Genomic DNA, 14,225 nt, shown 5'->3' on the forward strand with positions numbered 1-14,225 from the left:
AACGCACCTAAGCCGTTCTTGTTATCTAAAAACAGACCGTGTAGTCTGACAGACTGACACTTACTCAGTTTATTTATAAAATCAAACAGTGTAGACCTGGCTCAGTGAATTTCAAAATGCAGTGTGTAGGAAGAGATACAAAACAGTACAATAGTCGATCATCACTGACATTTCTATACAGCAAAATCATAATAACGACATTCTCTACATACAAGCAAGTATCTTGGAGGGAAAAAAATATACCAAAAGAAAATTCCTTTTGACAACACTACCTGATAAAGGGAGTGGGAGACTTCTGCTCCCAAAGGACTGTGCCCAAACATGAGCTGAGCAACCCAGTGAAACACACAAGTATAGCTGACAACGCGACATCCCAATCTCTCTGGACATCTTTACACCGCGACAACTCGAAAGTTAAAAGGCACCATACTATACAGGTCATGAAAAGATTTCTGCCACACATTTGTAGTGCTGTAACCGACAAACTTTAAGGCGGATGTCATGTGCAAAAATATCTTGAATATGTGTGTCACATGTACTCTTCAGTGTCATCTCCAGGGCGGTGTGCTTTGACTCTTTCCTTTACTGCTGACTTATCTAAAAAAATATCTGCAATGTGAACGATTTAAAGAATAATTGCAATCATCACTATGTCGCTTGGTATCACAGGCATATTCAAGGCTTTCCGGGAGTGGCGAGTGAGTGTAAAAGGTGGGAGTGCTGGAGGAGGCTTCACTGTGGATTTAGTTCCTGTAGCTTTTACGGCCCTCTCCCTCCTTGAGGAACGTCCATATGAGGGTGTTTACGATGTCAGGCTGGTCCTGCTGCAGCCAGTGGCTGGCCCCAGAAATAATGTTGAGACGGAAATGATTCCTGATGTAAAGGCGGCAAGCTTCCGCCATCTCCTGCTCCAAGAATGCATCCCGCTCTCCCCACAGCAGCAGCACTGGAGACCTGATGTGATTGTGGCTCAGGGGGAGGGAGCTGAGAACAGAGAGAAACAAGAAGAAAAAAATATTTTGCATGAGAGTGGTAGGGAAGGGTAAAACACACCCAGGTCAGTGATAATGGACTGGAAAGTCAATACATATAAACTGCAAACGAAGGCTGGAAGTTAGAAAGAGTATTTGGGATCCTCTGTAATGCTTATATTGAATTAAAATTAATTTTTTTAAAAACAACACTTAAATTGTCTTCTCTTGTTGTATCAAGTCATTTTCAGAGGCAGCATGACACAAATACCTTCTTATTTTTAAAGCAATTTTAGATCCATTTTTAAAATTTAAATTTTTAAAATTTTCCCCGTCAACCAAGCATGATGATCATGATTCATGATCCCAGATTTTTGCTGTATCTGCATCCTTTTTCTTTATTTATTTATTCTTAAATACACAAATGGCCCTTCTCTTTTTAACTAATTTTGTGTAATCAGTGTAAAGTATCATGCAACGGATCATGAATCTCACTCAGTGTTTGTTGAGATGAGCTCCAAGCTTCATGTCTCTAAATAGAATGAGTGCACATCCATATAAAATCGATGGATGGTTAAATGTTGACTGTGTTTTTATTGTTATATCCCCAGTGCTTATGTATATATTATGTGGAGAGGTTAATTGTACATGGGTCAGTGAGTACAGAAAAGCTAATACGTGCTGATTGCTTGATAAGGGAACAGATGGCATGCCCAGCCATGCATGTACAGTTCACATGTTAAAAATACTTTTCTTACATTCTTTTTTTTGTTGTTGTTCCAACTGTAAACTTGCATGTAAGAATGAAGGTGTATGATAACAGAAATATTTCACATATTGTTTGACTGACAGAGGAAGAGGTTTTTCATTTCAGTCCTCTCAGAGCTCTAACAGAAGCTTGTGTGGATACATTTGCAATGAATAACAACATTTTGTACCTTAAAGGGATAGTTCGCCTCTTTTGACATGAAGCTATATGACATCCCATATTAGCAATATCATTTATTAAATTTGACTTACCCCCTGCTGTGTCCTGTGAGCCGAGTTCCAGCCTCGTTTTGGCGTTGACAAAGGTAGTCCGGTTAGTTGGCTGGGGCTTAAAAAGTGAAGCATTTTGCTTCTCAAAATAATATGTGTTCAGAAGAGTAATACATTTGCATTACAAAATCGTTCATTCAGAAAAAGTCATACCTCACAATCGCTTGGCGCTATTTTCTCTCTACCTTCATATTAATAAGTGCAGCCACCTGACGATAGCTGCACCTGTTACGGTGTTTGCTGCTCGGAAGCAGGGGACTGCTCAGTCTGCACTTCGGTCTGCACGGTCTACACAGCCCGTAGTGATACGAAGGTAGAGAGAAATAGCGCCAAGCGATTGTGAGGTCTGACTTTTTCTGGATGAACGATTTTGTGATGCAAATGTATTACTCTTTTGAACGCATATTGTTTTGAGAAGCAAAACGCTTTATTTTTGTGGCCCCAGCCAACTAGCCGGACAACCTTCGTCAACGCCAAAACGAGGCTGGAACTCGGCTCAAAGGACGCAGCAGGGGGTAAGTCAAATTTAATAAATGATATTGCTAATATGGGATGTCATACAGCTTCATGTCAAAAGAGGCGAACTATTCCTTTAACATACAAATTACAAATCACACTGCAAATGAACGTAGAGTCATAATCAAAGCTTAAAACTGACTAAAATGTATGTGAAAATACAAGAGTAACACTGAATAGTCTACTTCTTTATGAATGTATGCTATTTTACAGTCTGGCTGTCATTGTTTGATTCTTCTCTTCATGGTGTGCTATATATTTTCAGCAGTAGACCGATCTGGGCTGTAGGCAGGCCAGTAGAGCACACACACTCTGTGTCTATGTAGCATATCTGTTGGAAATCATGTAGGATGAGGTCTGTCAATGTCCTGCTTAAGTAACCAAGGACCTCAAAGACGTAGTTTTGACGGTAGCATATGTCGCTCCAAAATTCTAACATATGCCTCTGCATCAATGGTACCTTCACACATGTACAACTCACCCATGCCATGAACACTGATGGACCTGTTTACTATTAACACTGGCTTTTGTGCCCCTCTTTGATGACAGTCTGGAATGTCTTTCCTATCTTTGACATATATAACCAGAAATATGTTTTTTTACTCCAAAAGCAGCTGAAGGTTCATTGTTTTTTTTGTCCATCTAAGATGAGCTCGTGCCCTGAGAACATGTGCAGTGGTACCTGAGGGTTTGAGGGTCACACACTCCAACATTGCTTTTTCATAGCCTTGGCCTTTACAGACGAAGATATGCCCAAACTCCCGGAATCTTTTCACAATATTATGCTCTAAATGTTGAAACACCAAAGTTCTTTAAAAAATTTTATTGAGAAATATGTATATTTTTAAGTGATCAATGATTTTCTGATTGTGTTTTACATAAAGTGGTGAACCACTACCCATCCCTACTTGGGGAGACGAAACCCTTGGCAGATGTTCCCTTTACACCCAACCCTTAAACCCTCACCTGTCACCAATTGTTCCAGAATGTTGTTACTTATATATTCTATGAACTTTCTGTCCTTTTTTGCCTCTCTTCCAACTTTTGGTAACATCAAAGTGTGTTGGTAACATCAAATTCTTTATTTGTTTACATTTTTCAAATACATTTAAACTGGTCAGAAAAGAAGGTGAAAATGATTTCCTTTGTGACTGTTCAGTAAAGGTGCAAACAGCTTAACAAATTAGATTTAATCTTTTGTTGCATTTTGGAAAACTGGGATTTGTACATTTATTGGTTCTTTATAATACAGCAATAATCAAAGGGGGGACTCCTCAATCTATTTCAATAGAAACTATGAGATTCTTGCATATTTTGACGTATTTTTCAATTTAGTGCCACTGTTTATTACTTACTCACTGCTATTTGTAAATCATTTTATCTACATCTATGATCTCATTCTTCTAAGTGTGAGTGAATGTCCCACCTGAAAACATTCCTGTAATAGTTGAGGGCTCCTGTTAGAGCTCCCGGCTGTGACAGTGCATACAGATAGGCCTCCAGGTCCTCTGCAGTGAGCCATCGACCCTTCCTCCCAATCCCTGTGCTGCGGCTGGTAAACAAAGCCTTGAGGGCCTACAGCAGAGACAGCAACAAACGCTGGGTGAATTTGTGCAACTGGAACAATTTAACAGAAAGATGTCCACGTTGCTTTAACACGAGTTAGAGGAGGTGGTGAAATCTGCTCTGTTGACCTTCAGTTGTACTTCTGGCACCTTAGTTTACTGCTGGCTTGACAGCTTTACATGCTGTGTTTCTAATTCTGAAACTCAGGCATATGGCCACATTCTTACAGTTAATTAGTCTGTAACACAGCTGAACACCTCCATAATTACACAAAGTTTAAGATAAAAGTTACTTGTTAAAAACATGTAAAAAAAAACGTGGTCTTATGTAGTAAACAAAAAAATAAAACTTGATGCACGCTCTTAACATGGTCACATCTTAAAGGGTTCATTGTTGTCTTCAGACAGAGCCCGCCAAGGAGGAAATGGCGTGTTATCGGTCATCATGCAAAGCTAAGCTAACAAGCTGCTGCTTCACATTTAATGGAGAGATATGAGAGCAGCAGCTTCCTCTTATCTGATTTTCCAGAAAAGAAGGATATTCACCACAACCACAAACTAAGCTGAAGGTGTTCTTTTTGTTCTCAAGATTAAAAAAATGACAGGACATCAAGAGACCCTGTTAATTTGTTAATCTGATCTGTGATAATGATATAAATATATATATATTACACACCTTCCTGCAGGACTAACTGATCATTTTGTTCACTCCCTAATGCGTAACATACATCGGTGCACGTGCATATAGACACACATGCAACCTTACACACTGACAAAAGCAAACACCGCCTTGACCTTGAAGCCACATAAACCCACAGATTAAAAGATCACCTTGAAATCATTGATGGAGAGCATGAGCTCCGGGAAGCGGGGCAGCTGGAAGAAAAAGAAATGGCTGGACTTCAGGAGCTGGCTTGGGTGGCGCAGAGCGTAATCTGGAAGAGAGGAGAGGTGATGGTTTCAGTTATTTCTTTGTAATTAAGGACATGTATGCACACACATGTTGATGCTCTAACTCTATGTGATTTTGCCTCCATGTCTGCACCAGTTAAACCAGCTGTTCCAGCTTCATTGAGCCTCCTGTAATTAGCTTCTTTTCATCTTCTTCCGAAGGCGGATGAAGATTTGCCAGCTGGATGTAAACATGCAACTGCAGTAGAAATACTTCCTAATTAATGATCATAATTCCGGTAATATTCCAAGAGCCAAAGCACAGCCTCTCTAATTAGTCTAAGGAAAATTGTTTTCCCGTGATAACATAAAGAGAACTGTTGGAGGACCTGCTCATTTGAACAGGATGAAATCATACCTGTGAACACCGAAGGATGGGGACAGTTTAGGACGATGAGTTTTGTCACCATCTCGGGGTAGTGAATGGCAAATAGCCATGCTATGGTCCCTCCCCAGTCATGGCCAACAAGGCAACATCTGTTGTAACCTTCGAAGAAAAACAAATGGACATAAAGCAGTTATTGTCATAGAAGATACGGATAGATCCAGAAAAGGTTGAATGTCCGGGCTGATGTTAAAATATGCCAGAAAAAACCTATCCCAGCTCTCTTCGGGCTATAGGTGGGGTAAACCCTGGACAGGTCGACAGTCCATCACAGGGCCAAACAGAGACAGAAATCTGATACATGTTACAATAATAATAAATAGTATAGCTTCTCAACTGTGGATGTGGGCTGCAGCGTGGATCATGTGGGCCCTGAGGGTTGATGAAATGATGATCAGTGCCAGCTTCCTTCCACTGAAATTAACATTTGTGCAGCAATATGCATTACTGAGTGTTTGACTCCTGACACTCTGATGGATAATTGGCAGTGACAGCTAAAACAAAGTAAGAAATGACAAAATATCAATAATGGACCTTCCTGAAAAGCCCGTACTTAAATGTTTTATAAGAAATGTTCTCAAAAAAACTTAAGTGAAAATATTTACAAGCCATAATGATGCTACATGCCTTAATTTACAACAGCACAACTTTAACATTTTGAAAACATTAATAGACAAGCTTATTTGTGGATTGAAACAGGTATTGATGTGATAACCTATGGAGAATAACACACTTTAGCTTTATCTGACATTTTAGAACCTGTAAACAAAATGTTTTGATATGACTGGCTGGTGCTTTATTTTTGAAGCCTAGTCTGTCATCTTTTTCAGGCCCAACTACATGTGGCCAATTTTAGTGAGAAAGTTTTGATAAAACATAGCGTATACTACCTGCACATAGGCTTAAAGACTGAGGCGAATTTGACAGCTAAAGAGTAAATGTTTCCTTCTGGAGTCAAAACAAAGTTAGACTTCCATTTAATAGGCTAAGAATATGTTTGACACGTTATCTTGTCAACATTTATTACCAAAACAAGTTCAAAAGTCAATGATATGTCAATCTCATTTTTAATTTGATGTCAGCAACACATCTATCAGAGAAGAAGCTATGTAACTGTTCTGTTGCCAGACAAATCAAATTATTTTTGAAAGTTGCGGATACTGCGTCCTACGGACTAAGAGCCATTTTATATCTTCACGAACATATCCTTCTGCACTGCTCCCAGCCCACACAGAGGGCCATTTTCTTAACAGATGGACAGACATGCAGTCTTCCAAAAAAATAGCAAAGAAGCACAGGAGAAAAGCAGAGACAACAGCTGCAGTGGACTGTCAAGCCCACGGGATTTTCCCCATGTTTTTAGTTTTATGTTTTATCATGTTTTAGGTTATGTTTTGGTTTTCAGTTCATGTCTTGGTTTTCAGTTCTTGTTTTTAGTCTTGCCATTGATTTTCCCCTCACTTCCCATGCTTGCTCATTAGTTTCACGCACATCACCTGTTCATTCCCCACCAGCTGCACCCAGTCACTAATCACTCCCAGTTCCCTATTTAGTTTCCAGTCTCCCCTTTCAGTTTGTGAGATCCTTACCTTCCTACCTTGTTCCTGATGTTCACCCCCTCATGCCAGGACTTAATAGCGAATAAATACTTAACTATACCGTGACGTTGTGAGTTCACGGTATAGTTAAGTATTTATCCATGCCATGCTTAGTCTTTTGTTTTTGTCATAGTCCTGTTAATGTTTTTGATTTCACAGTTTAAGTTTTGTCATCCGGCTCAGCCGCGCCTTTTGTTTAACCTTTGTTTGTTTAATAAACCCAGTTTGCTTTTTTACATCTGAGTCCGCATCCGTGTCCTACCAACCTGACAGTGGACAATCTTCATCATCTAACACTTAGTTTCACTCCTACAAATCAGAACTTTGTGCTCTTTTAATTCCTGTCCATTACACACCAGAGCAAAGCTAAAGGACCAACAACAGCTCCAACACAACCAAGAGCAGCCCACAGCTCAGATTGGTTTCCATATGACAGTAAAATGCTATAACGTGTACCAAAAAGTACCCAGAGTTTATAGAGATCTAATGTTCAACCTCTAAATGAGGGCTTGTTGTTGGCCCTCATTTCAAAGCCTGCATCTGTGATGGTATAGAAGTGCATTACTGATTAAAGAACTGGCAATTTGCACAATCAGGAAAGGCACCATCTACGCTGAAAGGTATGTAAAAGTTTTAAAGCAATAAATACTGTGAGTCAGACTCTGTCTTTTTAGGAGAAGGTTGATGGACTATTGTTAAAAGAACAGGGTAACATAGTAAATAATACTGGCCTTGAATCTTCTTGAGCTTTTGTCTGTGAAAACAGATTTTTGGAACATTTTCTGTGCTGGTTTGGATACTGTGCTGCTGGACTGTTGGTAATTGTGGCAATTTTTTTACATCTGTTATGATGCAACCATAGATACAGGAATGTTGTTAACCTGTTGGAGCAGCTAACTGAGATTTCTAAAGCCCAAGTAATGCCTGAACCTCCACTAAAGATGAGTTAAAGAGAAGATACCTAGGATGCAGAGGAGGAACAAAATGGAGATTTGATAATTCAACCATTTCTTCCCTCGATCATTATTGGAAGTGTGAGATCATTGGCAGATAAAATGGACAAGCTTTGACCCCTGATGAGGACATGGCAGGAAGATCAAGAACAGACATGGCTGCAGGAACAACTCTAACACCTCTACTCAGCTTTAAGGCTATATGGTCAGACAGAGACTGCAGACAAGGAGGTAACAGTGAAGGAGAAGTATTAAAATGCTTGTTAACAACCGATGGTGTAATCCTAAACATTTCTATAAGAAGTATCCCTGCACCCAAGATGTTGAACTGTTGGCTATTGAGAATGAGGAGTTGTCGTCATAGTACAGAGCCCCGCCCCTATCCGCCATGTTGGCAGGATGCTAGCGTGAAAACGCCATTCTCTCCGTTCGTTTACAGTGTACGCGTGTGTTTTTAAATCAGTAAGTTTAAACAGTGCGGAATTGCAAGAACATGCCTGGAAATCACTGCTGTGTGAAGAACTGTTCCAGTACCTCACATAATACGTTTGGGAAACATAGGAACAACGTTGCTGCCTAGCTAACTAGCGAACTGTTGCCTCTTCGAAAATGCTCAATTTGCAAACTGTTGCCTCTTCGAAAATTAATGTTAACTACCCCCTAATGTGGCTAATGTGTTAATGTGTACCCCCTCAGCCCTTTTGTCATACCATGAGCAACGTTACCCTCTCAGGCTTTATCTTTATTTTGCATGTATATGTATATGTTGCCCCTGGCAACCAATGGCGTCTCCTGCCAACATGGCCGACCGGAGTCACGTGACTCCTCATTCTCAATTAGTTTCTGTCCATGTTGTCTACTGAAAGAGTTCAGTGTTACCTGCCAATACTGCATGTGTACTCATCAGCAAAGTTGTTGTCAAGCTACAAAACAACATCCCAACCAACTGATGGCAACCTCCGAAGATTTCTCTCGCATATTTCTCTCTGCAGAACACGTTTGTCAGATGATTTTTTAATTTTTTTTATATATCTATAGCAAAAGCATATATTTGATTACAATTAATACTGCAGTGATATAATTTCCCTTCAGGGATTAATAAAGTATTATTGAACTGAATTGAATTTAATATTTTCAATCAAATGATAAACTCTCCCTTTCAACATTTGATATGTTTTCTATGCTCCATGGTGAATAAAATATTGGTTTATGAGATTTGCAAATCACTGCATCCTGTTTTTTTCTTCATATTTCACACAAGGTCCTACCTTTTTTGGAAGTGGGGTTGTAAGATAATGAATAAGTGAAGGCAGGACCCTAAAGACCATGAAGAAAAATTCAAACATTATCATGTGAATTAGTTCTTTTTTCTTGTAACTGGTGCCAAAACTGACACTTTAACACATTTGGTTGCAAGGTGACAGGTGTGAACCTGAGTCATTAGATAATCTTCAGTGACATTGCAGTGCTAAATATATAGAGAACTCATCAGCAGTATTAAAGTAAAGAAACTGTAACATTAGATAGGAAAAGAGCAACAAATGCAATTCTGGCCAGATAATCATTTGCTGATGCTGCTATATACAGACGGTCCCAGGCCTGCACCCTACTAGTGTTAGCATATAGTCAGCAGCCTGCTGATTGTCTGTTTGTCCCATGTTCACAGGGAATGAGTCACAGGAAGTTTGTCAAGCTGCTCTGCAGGCCTGAGGGCTGTCCACAGCTAAAGTGTGATAAGCAAGTTTATTTTTGACTTTAGACATTGCCACAACACTGTCCATTCCGTGAAGTTTACTTAAGATTGCAGACATGCACTTCTCCTGCATTCCCTTACCAAGGTACTCCACAATATCTTTCACGTCTGTGACGAGGTAATCATAGCGGTAACTCTCAGTGGAGAGCGGCAAGTCCGATTCCCCGTAGCCACGCATGTCGATGGCCACCACACGAAATTCACTCTTAAACTCACGCAGCTGGTAGCGCCAGGAGAACCTGAGGCACACAGGCAGATTCAACAAGAAGAAAAAAAAACACTTAAATGTGAAAAACAGTAGAGATGATTATTCGTCAAAGAAAAATGTTTATTGACATTCATATTTCTTGCATTACTCTAAGGCTTAATGTAATTCTTTCTTTGAAAATCAAAATAATTTGATCTACATTAATTAGACTGAGATAATTGCAAATGCTATGGCAGTTTGAGTCCAGTTTTTGCTAAGTCTTAATCACAGATGAGAAAAAATACATTAATTTATTTGTTTCTATTCAGTTTAAATATCAGAAAGATGACTTGCACCCATATTACATCCCCCTTGCAATGCATTTGCAAGGCTTGGACTCTCCAAGCCCAAATGATACATTATGTATTGTTTTCACAGGTGAAATTAGAGGAATCCTCCATTAATGCCCCTTTAAAGTCACTACAAATTTTAGGTAGTTACAAACTAACTATTCAAACTTTTTTTTAAAGCCAGCACTCGGCTTTAGAGGCTAATAGAGGCTGTTTTAATCTAATTCACTAATCTGCCCACTGACATGTGCATTGGGATAACTTCCTAATTGAAGATCTTGTCTACTGTACTGTAGATGCCTCTCATCAAGCCTGACACTACCCCCCCTCCTCCTCTCCTCCTTCACAGCTGAGTGATGGAAAGTGAGATGCAGAGCCCTGCCTGTGATTCTGAAGAGTCAGGATAAGACTGCTGCACTGAACCCCTCAGATCTTAGAATATAGATGAGGACAGAAGCAAAGCAAGCCCCTTAGACCCCGATATCCTCCTTCTGACACATGTTCACAGCCCTTTTTTCTTCTCTCTACGAGGGAGAAAGGGGATAAAAAAAGCTCTTTCTGACCACCTCACTCTCAGCACAGTTCATCATGCCAATTAAGAATACAGCAAGTGAAGTAGAAACCGCTCCAGCCAACAGTTAATTCATCTCAGTCCTGTCCTCGGCTTCGATAGTAAGCTGGAGATATGAACCAGCTTACAGCTCTTGACAGCCTCTTTGGCCCCAATCCAGTGACAATGCTCAACATCATTTTTCATTATATATCATGAGGAGATCTTGAACACTTTACCCCACCCCCTAAATGGCAAATGATGTCTGTAGATGAGGCTGGTGTGGATTTGTGTCTACGGTTCCCAAGCCAGATAGCAGAGATTTAGCACAAGCTCCAACAACATTCCAGTGGAAAAACTCTCAGTCAGTGTAAGTTTTAAATGGGTAATTGCAGGAAACACAGAGTAACTGCACAAAATTTAATTTTACAGTGTGATCTGCAAGCAGTGCGCCCTCAACCCTGGTTTGCCTGCGACCTACCAGAACTCTGGGAAGCCGTGCAAAAACAGCATGAGTGGCTTTCCTCGCTCTCCAGCTGCAACATAGTGAAACCGAAGGCCAGACTCCTGGGTGGACAGAAGACACACAAACACATTGACACATAAAACAGACATAAAGCTGACGGTCTTGTCCTCAGCCAAAACAGAACAAGTGTAGCTGCATGGAAAATATGCTCAATAACACACTTATCAGGGAAAGGAGTTTGTTCGCTTTTGAGTAAACACACAAACGAGAATGAGCGAAATGGTGTTTGCAGATGTATAAATACAGATTATTGACTGTATAATGATGTGTGGGTCAAATGTTTTAGATTTATATCAAATCCTTCTATGTATTTGAAAATCTGAACTGCATAACGAGGTGTTGCCTCAATATGGCAGGTAGGAAATACATGGAGAGTATTTTCATTTCATGGCACATTCAAGCAAAAACAGTCAGTACGCATTCGTGATGCAAAAAGCAGGACTCAAGTGTGAACATCTGACTCAACTAATATAAAAACGTGAGCAAAAATGCTTTCAAGAAACACTTAAACAAAAGCAGAAATCTGGGGTTAACTCCTGAACACGCAGCAACTTTACGTCACTGACAAGTTCACTGGCTGCGTACTCCAGGCTGGGATAGCCGCCTATATACAGCACAGAGCAGCAGAGACGGCATCATATGTGTGCTCCTGGCTATTTCTCTCCATAGATTAACATCAGTCTCCATTACTGTTGTACTGTGGAAGAAGTAGCATTTTATTAAATACAAATCTTACAAAAACAAAAGACTAAAGCTTGTTTTAAATCCACAATCATCAACAGAATAATTATTGCTATTTGAAGATAATGTAAACCCATCCTCTCCCTTGTGTCATTAGGTACCTGAATGATGCAATCTTCTGTCTTTACTGAGAGAGAATAAGGGAGTCGTAACCAGATTTTCACTGAAAACGTTAGTAAGATTTGGGATCCTTTCACTGATTATATGAGAGAGCAGCTCGGTCAGTCCTTGCAGATATAAAATGTCTTAGTATACAGGGACATATAGTCACTCCACTCTGACAGCATGTCAGCTAAAGTATAACAATTTCAAACAGCCCATTCTTCCTCAACTTTACATGCGTAAAGAACAAAATTTTGCTCAAGCTTCATGCGTTATGCATGTTTTGGATCTGATTAGGATCTGATTTGGATCAACTTTGGTTTAGGATTTATGAGCAGAAATATGCAACACACACACAACTTGCGTAATCTCCAGTGATGCTGGGGATCAGCTTCATCAAGCAAAATAAAACTGTCAATTCCAGCACACATGTTTCACATTGTCATTCATTAATCACATGAAGCTTGAATGTTTTTGGACAAAAACTGTCAATATAAAATTGGGCTGCAGCTTTAAATACTACACTTTTTGAGGTACATAACTGACAATTTTCATTTTTCTGTAAGTTTTGCCCCAATTTCCCTTCACTTCGTTTGAATTGACAGCACTGTGTAGGTCCAATCGCTTTAAGTTAATAAATAGATCAAATTGTTGATCACAAAACATGAGGCTTATTATATATGAGGCACAACAGATGATCAACAATGATAATTTTACATAATTATCCATCAGTCATTACGATACAATAATAGAGTCTATATAATAATAACAAGAACCGTGCAGCTGCATGTTACGTTCTTCTTATGTACTAGTAGTACATTATGCTGTAAGAAACACTGACAGTGAAAGTGAGGGATGGGAATACTAAGTTCTCCCACCGCTCACACTAGGTCTTTGTTGAGGGAGGTTTTTGTGGGCAACATATTAAATGACATAATCATTTACACAGACTGTAGGTTGGTGGTTGGAGGCTGACGGAGATGTGAGTCGGAGGAGCTGTTCCATCAGCACCACCTGAGCTCAGCGAAACCGCCTCGTGAAGCCACACCGACGCCTCAGTTTCAGCTCAGAAATCAGGCCCCGTTTGGCTTGTCACGACGCGACACGGAGGGGAAAAAGGTGCCGAGGCGTTTTTACACGCGAACAACCCTCCGCTTGCGAGAACGACTCAAACGCACAAAGGACTTTTCTCCCTCGCGGACGCGAGGCAGCTCCCGACGTCTAAGTGCGTGTGCGGGTGTGTGTCTTACCTTGATCCTAACATAACAGTGGGTTCCCAAGGACGTGTCATTCAGGCAAGCCGGGGGAGTTTCACGAATCACCCATTGGAAGGTTACCGTCGGCCTCAAGACGATGTTCCACCAAAGTTTCAGCACGGCTACGACGGTGCAGAGAGCACAATAACCGTATATCAATGACCAATACCCCAAAACTCTGATTTTCATCGCAAGTCTGATTAGAAATAATAGCAAGTTGTGGAGCACTCTCGCCATCTTTTCATTGCCGCAGGAAATCAATCCGGGTCACGTTACCTATTGATTTATTTTTGTTAATTGGTCGTTTCTGTTTAAACACCGCTCAGACAGACGACGTCGTCTCGTTACCAGAGCATAAGCACGACTGTCTGAAGGGAGGATCCCAACAAACGGCTGAATGGGACGGCGGCAAGCCTCACGTCAGATTTCACGCTTGCGTATGACAGTGCTGGGTGTTTAGCTGGAGACGCTGTTGTTGGCCATAAACGGCGAATCCGAAACCGAGCAGGAACCTGTATGACACACGGCTTTGCGGGTCTTTCAGTTCTGCCGAGAGGCGTTGTTAGGTAGGGAGCAAAGCCTGAAAATCACAGCGGAGCAGCACTTTGTTATGGGAACAAGACTGCAATGAGAACACGGCATTGTGACCATAGGGCTGGCTCAACATTATTCCAGTAACTCGACGAAATAGTTACAGTTGTTTTAAATGATCTCACCGACTAGTTCCCGGGTTACAAGTAGCAGTTAATCGACTTAATTGGGAGGTAAGAATGTGATTGGGAC

The 14,225-nt window shown here is 40.5% G+C and overlaps 1 protein-coding gene across 1 annotated transcript; it reads right to left on the minus strand.

The window, feature by feature from the left end:
- Nucleotides 1–63: 63 nt before the first annotated feature.
- Nucleotides 64–13,853, minus strand: ephx4 (epoxide hydrolase 4). Its single transcript, XM_075484915.1, has 7 exons — nucleotides 13,437–13,853; nucleotides 11,299–11,384; nucleotides 9,812–9,969; nucleotides 5,400–5,528; nucleotides 4,922–5,025; nucleotides 3,952–4,100; nucleotides 64–984 (listed from the first exon to the last, which is right to left on the minus strand). The coding sequence occupies exons 1-7, from the start codon at nucleotides 13,677–13,679 to the stop codon at nucleotides 744–746; spliced, it is 1,110 nt and encodes a 369-aa protein (XP_075341030.1). The 5' UTR covers nucleotides 13,680–13,853; the 3' UTR covers nucleotides 64–743.
- Between the last annotated feature and the right edge of the window lie 372 nt (nucleotides 13,854–14,225).

This window comes from Odontesthes bonariensis, chromosome 15, assembly GCF_027942865.1.
Source record: "Odontesthes bonariensis isolate fOdoBon6 chromosome 15, fOdoBon6.hap1, whole genome shotgun sequence".
Classification (NCBI taxonomy): domain Eukaryota; kingdom Metazoa; phylum Chordata; class Actinopteri; order Atheriniformes; family Atherinopsidae; genus Odontesthes; species Odontesthes bonariensis.